At 38.1% G+C, this 10422-nt stretch overlaps 1 protein-coding gene across 3 annotated transcripts in view; it reads right to left on the bottom strand.

Moving 5' to 3' along the window:
* Nucleotides 1–9469, bottom strand: part of LOC110057057 (contactin-associated protein-like 5) — a 9852-nt gene extending 383 nt beyond the window's left edge. The window contains exons 1-6 of one of the 3 annotated variants that reach the window (XM_089272160.1): nt 9218–9469; nt 7925–8063; nt 3961–4143; nt 2950–3132; nt 1040–1344; nt 1–258 (exon numbers count right to left, since the gene is read on the bottom strand). The exon at nt 1–258 is cut by the window's left edge and continues 383 nt beyond it. In XM_089272160.1, coding sequence (XP_089128286.1) covers nt 118–258; nt 1040–1344; nt 2950–3132; nt 3961–4132 — 801 coding nt within the window. In that variant the 5' untranslated portion in view covers nt 4133–4143; nt 7925–8063; nt 9218–9469 and the 3' untranslated portion in view covers nt 1–117. Of the gene's footprint in view, nt 259–1039; nt 1345–2949; nt 3133–3960; nt 4144–6076; nt 6215–7924; nt 8064–9217 lie in introns of those variants that run through there. The other 2 variants (XM_020763640.2, XM_089272159.1) reach the window with 2 other exon arrangements.
* Between the last annotated feature and the right edge of the window lie 953 nt (nt 9470–10422).

Genomic DNA, 10422 nt, shown 5'->3' with positions numbered 1-10422 from the left:
TCTATTGTTCTTAAAAGAACTTAATTAAACTTAATGCAAACGTAAAAGGATGTAGGAAACCTCGATTTCGTTAATGATATATGTTACATCCTTAAAATGCCCCTTGAAGCAGCCTTTTTATGAGATCACATATATTTCAACCCTCACACAAGGCCATGTGGAATAACTGGTAGGGTGGAATCGCACATATCTCGCTTCTTCGTAAGTAATCAGTGAATGATGCACAATGCTGTTTAAGTCTTCATTTGCCTCAAAATCCTGTAAGTATACAAAGACAATGTGTCCACAAATTTCACCACCATAACCACAAATTTTTTTCCCCACACAGGATGGGTAAAATTCAACTTGTTTGATTACGTGCGTCACAGAGAAGGGAAAAAAATGACCTCAATTTTCAATTTGCATCGAGAGCAGTGCGCTTGCAAACTGTATTCGTTTCAACATAGAAATGAATCAATAACCGCTTAGCTTCGGGTGCGCAAGTTTGCTTACTGTCCCTGCTCATGCGTCCTTTGCGTGCACACGAAGAAGCCTGTCCCTGATTCACGTCCCCACAACATTTACCTTAGTGTGTGCCGAACGTAAGAGTTTTGCAAATAAAGCTCCGCTGATTAGCAATCCTTTAAGAAAATGTTTGTGCAAGTCAGCATGCGTAGGGCCACACAAACGAGGAATGTGTCCAATACATATAAAAACCCTTCCTGTTTTCACGCACATCGATTTATTTAGTGCATACAATTCAGCACAATAGCCCTTTTAATTAACGGTTAGCTTTTCTCATTTACATTACTATGTAATCCACGCGGATGTGGTGCAATTTCGGGCCGAAACTACAAAATTTGCCTCACATGTTGGATTATTTTAATTATTAACAACATCCAATGAAATAACTGCAGAGCGCCGCTTTTAGGCTTGGCTAAATCTACATATTATACCTTGTTCTACTCCATCCTCCTAAAATTTAGGTAAATCTCAACCTGAGCGTTCTTATAGAAAAGGTTGTTATAATAAAAAAAAAAAAAAAGGAAAAATAGTGTACCTTTTTCTGTCCATCCTCCTGGTACGTGCTCCAGGTTTGACCATCAGTAGAAAAGGACAGTTGATAGCTTGTCAGATATGATCCTGACGACTTTCCTTGTGTTGCCACAGCACAGACTGAATACTCGGCTCCCATATCGATTTGGAGGTAATCATCTGGGTTATCTCTGCTCCCCGCACACCACCCCGATGATCCATTTAGTCGGCCATTATATGAATAATATGAGAGGTAATGTGAGGTCGTGGTCATTTGACTATCTGGTATGTTGGATATATCTGCTGATACTCCTATTGCCGTGCAGGGACCTGGTACCAAGACAAAACAAATTGTCTCCTCAGTAATCATTTCTTTACAGAGTGTTTTCACATGAAGTCCCAGCAGCCTTATATGTGTCCCTGTCTATTGGAAAACTGATAAATGCAAGGCTCATATAAAAAACCGACGCTTCCTGCAAGTGAATATATGAAAAATCATAAGAGAGATGTGAAGACATGAATTATTATCGCAGTTACGTACATCTCTCTCCGCAGTTCAAATATATGATCTCAGTTTTATAAAAGATATATTTACTTGCATTTTTCACCGTCCAAGGCTATATTACGAACGTAAAACGTAACCAGCTCCCAGTTGGCTTGACAGCTCAGACGTTAGAGCACTGCACCGGTATCGCAGAAGTCAGGGGTTCGATCCCGTTCAAGCCTGTTTGTTTTTCTTATTATTATTCCTCAGGCTATGATTTTATAACTGCCCAAGTTGTGGACATTATTGCGATATCTTTACAATACACGCTTTCTGTCGAGGGACTTTTGACTAATAGTTGCCCGGAGAAAAGCTGTCCTCTAGAAGGCCCGAGAAGGAAGTTTGAGGGCTTACATGCGACTTTTTTATTACAATTTTTTAAGGGCTACTGTCCGCGCATCTGTCCGAGACATTAACACTCTGTTGCCTTTCTTTTCCACCACTAAATTTTCTTGTAGCGAAATACCCAAAACAGAAAACGAAATACCTCTTACTAACCGAGTTCCAGGGCCGTACTGTAAGTCACGGACCGAGTTTTTCCCTATCGATTTATAGCCCAAGCGCGAAGCGCGCGGACCATAAATCGAAGGAGAAAAACGAAGATCCGTAACTTACAGTACGGACCGAGAAGACGAGATAAGTAAGATATTTATTATATCTCTACTGTGTGTCTGCCGGGTTTGGGAACGCTTTCTATTCACGCGGAACGGCTTCAAATTTCTGACGCACGTCAAAAGCAGAACGAGTCAATTTGAAATCGCTGTTAAGTGACCCTTAAGTCGTTAGCAGGAAGTAAAAGAAAGTTGCCTAAGTATCGTGTCTAAGTATTTCATAGCAATGTCGGATTTTGCCTATTGACCTTTCACAGTTTCTGACGCCATCTTTCTTGGGGGACAAACACGACAAAAATTACGGTAGATGTAAGGGAAAAGTGGAGAATCTAATGCCTAACAACTCACAGAAAATTCGAGTTCGGAAATACATATGAATAAAAAACTAAAGATACAAGGTAAAGGAATTTATTGGTTCGAGGGAAATAGCCCCGCTAAAAAAGCTACAATATAGGATTTCATGTTTGCATACCTTTGTTTTTAAAGCCGGGTCGCAATTCGCAGGAAAATTTAGAGGCATTTGAATGAAAAAATTTAAAGTGTAATTCCTCGCCTCATAGCAAATCTATGCTCTTGAAATTTGATCAGAAAACCCTTTTATTGGTTTTCGTTTTTTTTTTTGAAAGTCGTAAAATCTTCAGAACGTCAGTCACTTAGCTCTAAAATTATTGGGCATCCAACTTTTAATTTCCATACATTTACTGAACCCTTTACTGTATTTTTCGCTGTGTTTGCCCCCCAAGCAAGCCGGCATCAGAAACCGTGAAAAGGTCTATTAACCTTCAGTTGTTGGAGCAACAGTTGTCGTTGGAGCAATGGTTGTTGTTGGAGCAAGAGTTGTTGCTGCAAGAGTTGTTGCTGCAGCTGTTGTTGGCTGAGCTGTTGTTTGAGGTTTTTTCCACTCTGCAATCTCCTCTTCAATCTCTGTCAGTCGAGCTTCGAGGTTTTTGATCAACTGGAGCACTGCAATGAAATCAAAGCAATTTTACGTTCCAGAGGATTGTCAAAAGGCGGTAAAGTTCAAATCGCCCTCTTGTGCTAAGACTGTGCAAAGGAGGATACTAGCAGTAACTCTTAGACAAGACCTGTTCCGCATGAGATGTCGAACGTTCAAGATATGATACTCAGGGGAGTGTAACGCACAGACCACACTACGCCGGAGAAATTTGGAAACGTTTTCTTCACTCTGAAAACGTATCAAGTGTTTTCCGTCCTCACTACGCCGGGGAAATTTTTAAAACGCAACACTCACTGGTCATTGATTTTGGATTTGTGTTTAAGGAAAACTCGATCCGGGAAATCACATCATTATCGTGACGTCATCGTTCTCGAAAAGTTCCCTTTTCAAAATGTTTCCGTCCACGCTAAAACGCAAAGTCGACGTTGTCAAACTTCTCCGGTTTGAAGAGCTCTTTCGACAAGCTCCATTTTCGTGACGGATTAGTGTGGACGGTAGGCCTTATCACAGAAATAAAGCTGCGTTTTCAAATTCCTCCTGCGTAGTGGAGCTTGATTTCTACGGTTAGGCCTACCGTTCAAACTAATCCCTCACGAATCCGGAACTTTTCAAAACGCTCTTCAAACCGGAGGAATTTGACAACGCCAGCTTCCGTTTTTCGAAATTAGACACTGTGGTCCTCCAGATTGGGGGTTGAACATAGGGCTGACAACCTTATTCCTATGCTGTAAATAGCTAAATGTCACAGAAACTTATGGTCTGATGACGCTTAAGGGCGCGAAGGGGATTGAGTAAGTGATAGTTCACTGTGTTGGCAATCATGGTTTACTTACGTTTGCACTGGTCCTCCAAGTCGAATTCCACCGATTTCTTCTCCTTGGCTTCCAGCTTCTTTAAGATCCCTTCATAATTTTCTTTTTCCATAACAGGAATGGGGCTGGCATTTTCCATCAGGATAAACAGCAGCAGACAGGTCACAAAAGCAGTCCTCGGTCGAATGATCATTTCTGTAAGACCTGTTATTTATTCTCTATTAATGTTTATGTCAAGTGACTGTCTGGTTCCGCTAGCCCCTATTGTTATTCCGGCCCGGCAGCGCAATTCTCTAATTCCATTCCTACTTTACCAATTATAATATTTAATTTAAGGGTAAGAAAGTGGGCAAATAACAATTGTTGTTATTCTTAAGCAATAAATAACGGACTTAAGATTTGGGTACGAGGACGACTTTTCAATTCTAGTTTGCAGACTCCACATTATTACGTCAAACACCCAGAGCGAAGTCACTGGTTTGAAATTTGAAAATCATACTCGTAACCCAGGGTCTCAAGTAATGCAACATGCAAGTAATATGCTACTTACTTGACGCTCCAATTTGATCTAAATTTGTTGCGAATACGAAAAAATCTGAAAATCTTCAACAGTTGTGTCATTTGAGAAACAATTTTTCTTTAAGAGATCTATTAATTGTTGTTGTTGTTTTTGTTGTTGGATGGTATGTAAATGATATGTTAAACTTAAAATTGATCGAAAAAATATAATAAATTAATAAAATAATAAAAACGAACAAAAACATGTTTCTGGTAGGCACAAAATTCACGATCTTACGATATCTATTCTGAAGACATGATTGATTATCACAGTTATGCACACAGCTTAAGCAGTTGTGAAATTAAAGCCAAAAACAAAATCCCGTTCAAGTCTGAATTTCTTTCAGGCTTTAAATTTCACAACTTCTTAAGTTGTGTGTGTAGCCGCGATGATCAATCATGTCTTCATATTTTTCTTCGCAGTTCAGATATATGATCTTTCATAATTACATTCACTTGTAACATATATTTTGTTTCATTTTCCTGAAGAACAATGTAAACCTTTTCAACTAAAGAATATTGATTTTTACGAAATGATCAGTGAGTTAATTGAAAATAATTGATAATGCATGAGAATTTTGAATCATGGCTGATCAAGGGCGCTTTTCATTCAACGGATAGCTTCCGAAACTTATAAAATTCCTTGGACAGTACAATTTCGTGAAAATCCGAAAATTGTTGAATATCAGGATTGTGAACCATTGAGCCACAAATTACGGTAAGGAATTTTCCAACTTATTCGGTAATACTTCTAAAAGTTCTGGAAATTCTAACCGGAATTTTGGGTCGAATGAACAGAGCCCCAAAGGCCAGGTGTACAAACAACTCTCGACAGATCAATCTCTGACAGAATTTTTAAATAATCGAACAACTTCTTTTCAACAAATTTTCTCATGACTTGGTGTCCTAAAACAATTTAGAAGACAGCTGTTAGTATCTTTATTTCTTAAGGCATATCGAAATTAAGGGAAAAACAAAGTTGTTTTTTTAACCTCCTGAGAGTGCCTCGATCAGTATCGCTAGACTTTGTATATTTAGCTGTAGCTAAATTTCCATATTTACTCAGTTTACGGTTAATCTCTTTTAAGGTCAATATTTTGTAATGTTATTTGAATTTCGGTCTTTTACGTCTAAAAAGAAAGGATGTGGTTTACATGTAACTGATAGGTGAGAATTGGCCAACTTTTAACGATGGCGCGCCTCTTTAACTCGAAGCTGAAATTTGAGATCTCCAAAATTTATTGATAGCAGAGAAATGGGCGGAATTTGTAACCAACAACGGAGAGATAAATCGCAATCTCTGTAAAACCTGGATATGCAGGGCATGGGTTTAATTCATTTCAACTAATCATGATTGTAAAGTTTTTAGAAGTTACGTAACAATGAAGATACATTCAACCATACAACACAGTATTTTCTACATGAAATTGAAATGAACCCAAATTATGTTCATAAAAGCCTTTAGTTTTTCAGTATGTACTTATTATTTGCGTCATCTCGGCCCCAACGATAGAATATAAAAAAAACAGGCCAAGGATCGTGTAATCTCACTGATCAAGAAATTCTCAGCAATTCCTACCTTTTTTCGGTATAATTGAAGATCTCTGAGAACAATTCAAATACTGAAGTGCAGTGCTCAGTGTTGCGTGCGGAGTCAGTAATAGGTGATCATAATAAAGTCAATAATGAGATAAGGAGTTAACTGTGAAGATGGGTTGATGGCATTTGAGGTGAGTGAATAATCACCCATGATCGGCTGTTTAAACAAACAAGAACTAACTACAGCTGACATTGGCCATTTGGGTCACACGTTATTCGAGACAAAACGAGTTTCTTTCACACCGTTGCACTGATAGCGTACTAACGAATCAGAAAGGTAGATTTTTTTGTTCTCTTCTTTTTCGGGGAATTTGATAGACAAAAGGGAAAACATAAATATCTCAATTCAAAGGAACAGTACCACGAGAGGTCATCTAAGTTTTTGTACAAATTATGCTAGAATTATGAAGGTGCACTCACTGATCAATAAAATAACCTTTACAGTTTTCTGTTTTTTTTTGAGACTTTTAGAACCAGGTGCGATTTTTCAGGCTTGGGACTGCACTGTTTTGAATGGCTGTGCAATTTTTTTAAGGTAACTCTCCACTGTACCTTTCGTTGTGTTTAAGTCATAAATTAAGGTTGCAGTGTCCTGTTGCATAGCAACGAACTTCACCCACTTTTTGCCATCAATTGTATCTATCTTTAAAACTAAGCCGGTGACTCCATATTTTGTTATACAAATCTTTTATTACACACTGAGGAAGAAACAGGGAAAATTAGAAAATATTCTGCGGAGTAGATTTTTCTTAAATTTAAAAAGAAATGGAAATTTCAAGATTGGACAAATTCCACTCCACAGTTTTGTTGGTTTTTTTTTTTTTTTTTTTTTTTTTGAATTTTGCACATGAATTCCGCTTTTGCTGTTGAATATTTTTTTTGCATAAAAAAAGTAGGGTCGCCGGATAAATTTTTGAGATATTAGCTTCGTGGATAAGTAATTGCAAGCGCGTGTTCTACGCGCACAATAAAATCTCGACTTTGCAAGTTTTACGAAGTAGGCCTGGGGCCGCCATGTTTGTTGTGAGTTTTGCAAACTTGAAATCTCGCGCGCTTTCTCGCGACCCCTCGGGTGATCGCGTGATGGTTAGCGCTGAAGAGCGCGTTAGAGCCCAGGCCTCTTGATATTCAAATTTGAAAACGTCCGGCCGACGCTTTCAAATTTTAGACCACTTCTTTCCTACTCTTCAATAGGCACAGCAGTTGTAAACAACTTTCGTGACTAGCACGGTGCATTTTAGCAAGGTTAGGCAACTACCAGTGAATTTCCAATTAACACCAACACCTTCATTGGATTTTTAAGTAGCCCTAAATCTTGGTGGGAGTGCCCCTTTAATTTGGACAGAACCCCAGTCAGCAATCGCGCACTTTGTTTATTCAGCCAACGCTAAAATTTAGTATTTAACTTACTCCATGGTTTTTTTTTTTTTTTTTTTTTTGTAGTTCTGTATTTCCGTACTTTAATATTTTCAATGAAATTTGAATTCCATACTCTGACTTCTAAGTAACCTTCACAGAGTGCCGTTTGAAAAGTAAAGGCAACAAAACTGTTCGCCGACGAAGTACGTGTGAGTTGGCGGGTTGCCGAGAGAGTCTTACAAAAAGGCCTAGAAGAAAGCTCTTAAGACGTTCTCAATAATTGAAGCAAAATTTGAAGTTCGTTCTTTGACGTCTGAAAAGACAAGATCGGGTGTTACTGATTACCGAGAATTGGTCAAACTTGTAACGATCATCTGACAAATTAAATGGCCCTTTTTTCAAACTCATAGCTGAAATTTGAGATCTGCAAAATTTACTGATAGGTGAGAAATATAAAGGATATATCTACCTTGAAATGGGTTTTTTGCGACTTGCGTGAACTTGCGAGCAAACTTGCGAATCCGTTTGGCCAGCCAACGCAAGTCTCTACGCAATTTCGACTTGCGGCTACTTGCGTTCGTTTGACCAGGGCTTTAGCAAGATTAGACCTATTAATGTAATAGTGAAGTGAGCAAAGAGAATATACAGTTTTGATAACCAAAAATAAAGCATGAGTCATTTTCCTTTCTTTTTCTTGCAATGGAGTCTATACGGTCCAACGACTAAATAAAAATATGAACATTATTGAACATAAACGATATCGTTTTGTATTCCTGACTCGTCGTAGAAAATATTGGGTTGTGTGCTTATATGTATGTTTTCATTGTTACGTGACGACTAAAAGCGATAGGGGATCGAGTAATTTTGGTTTTCCGTAGACAAAAACCTAGTACTAGAATAATTTTAGGCATATTAAAAACCTTTTTTTTGCATTTTCTAAAAGCTAAAGATATGAATACTAGCCTGAAATAACACCAAAGAAAATTTCGCATGGAATCTCGAGAAAATAAATTTTAAAAATCAGAGAAATTGTGCCACCACATGTAAAATTTCAACATCAGTTTCATTTCACCAGTACTTTCGAGTGTTTCTCATGAATTTCATAATTTGTTTTCGACATTTGGTGTTGTTAGAAATAATTTCTTCTGAGAAGATATTTAAAACACTCGCACAGAAGTTTGCATTACCGTGTAAATAACCTCGGTACGAAATTTCTGTCCGCCTAGCTTGTTACTCGAAATTCTGGTGGATTCCTTCTTAAACACTGAACTTTGAAAACAAGACCCAAATAGATGGAATAGATGAAACTAAAACTCAAGAGCCGCTTTCACAGTTTTATATACACGCTATTAATTAAGATGTTTTTAAGTTACCATTTCCAGTCGTTGAAGCAGTTTTAGTAGTTACGTAACAATGAACATCAGAAGAATATGCTTCTGTGAACATACATGAACATTCAACTATACAACCCAATATTTGCTACATGAGATGACAAGCTCGTCGTTTATGTTCAACTTATGTCCATAATAGTATTGTGCCATAGTTCAAACCATTCTTTTAAAAAGCTTTCAAACTAATTAAAGTTCCTCTAGTGAGTCACCACGTCGAGTACGTTTTTAGTATGTTCTTATAATTTGGGTTCATCTCGGGCCCCCAACGTTAGAATTTCTAAAAAAGCTCAACAAAAATTGTGGATTAACTTAAAAAAAGTACCAAGGATCGTGCAATCTCATCGATCAACAGAAAGTTTAAGAATTCTTACCTTTTCTGGATATAATACAAGATTCCTGAAAACACAAGCTGAAGTACTGATGAGCGCGGAATGATAGATTATTCTAATAAAGTGAACGATGAGATAAGAAGTCAATCGTAGAAAGGGACTGTGACACCAGTCATCAGCTGTTCAAACAAGTTAGACTGATCTATGATATTCTGATCGAAGTGACATGCAATCGTGGACTTTGTATATTAAGGACGGTGCTTACTAAATACAAAGGTTTTTTGGGCCAGATTAGGATTACTGATATGGAAAAAGTAGATCTTGGCAAGGGCTATTGGAATCCACAAAGAAAACTGGGGGTAGCCACGCATTTTCCCGAGATAATTAGCCTTGAATCTCAACAAATTTGCTGATATCAGCGTTTTTCTGAAGGAAAAAAAAAAATTCCTTAGAATTCGCGTTTACACACAGAAACGCAAACACATTCATTGAGATCTTTAAACTACATGGCAAATGGTAACATCTAAACCTCTTTTGGTATGTTTTTAGTTACAAAATCGTCGCAGCAGCGCTTTTAGCTTCTCAGTTGGATTTCATTATGATTTTCTACGGATAACAGCTAGTTTTTCAGATAAAAGACGTTAACAGTGGGTGGTTAACGATATACTGCTGTTCTGGTTTTCCTGGTTTAAGTACAACTTCATTAAACTTTATTTGGTCACAATAGTTTAATTTTACTTTTATTTTAAGGTCCAGATACACGGGGCAAAATTGCGCGCAATAGTCAAATTGCATCGTGTATAAGGCTCAATTTCCGATGCTTTCTCGAGTCCGCTCTACGTTCCTCCCGAGGGAGGAGCGCGGGCTCCTTTCCCGAACAACGGCTGGTAATCGCGGCTAATCGTGTATCCACCCCTGAAATTGTTGAGCGCAATATTGCGGTAATAGAATTTCGTCCTACCTCTGCAACATTGCGTGTAACAAATTTCTTCGTGTATCCACCACCTGCAACATTTCGTGCAACAGTGTGAGGCAAATTTCAGTGTTTAGCCAATCAAATCTCACATTCAAATTTAACCGCTGACTTTTAATCAACGGCGAAACCAAAGAAACGAAGGTTGAAAAGAAAAGAAGTTTGAAGTGTTCTTCGTGTATTCGTAAGTACTCCTTGTACGAACTGGGATCTTCCGTAGCCAAATCTCGCACAATTCTGTGGGATGCCACCATCTCCTGCCTTCTGGCTATCC

The sequence above is a fragment of the Orbicella faveolata genome, unplaced genomic scaffold (assembly GCF_042242905.1).
Source record: "Orbicella faveolata isolate gen_17 unplaced genomic scaffold, um_ofav_v1 contig_34, whole genome shotgun sequence".
NCBI classification, from domain to species: Eukaryota; Metazoa; Cnidaria; class Anthozoa; order Scleractinia; family Merulinidae; genus Orbicella; species Orbicella faveolata.
Note: the sequence above shows the minus strand (reverse complement) of the source record. Positions and strands in the feature narration are given on the sequence as shown.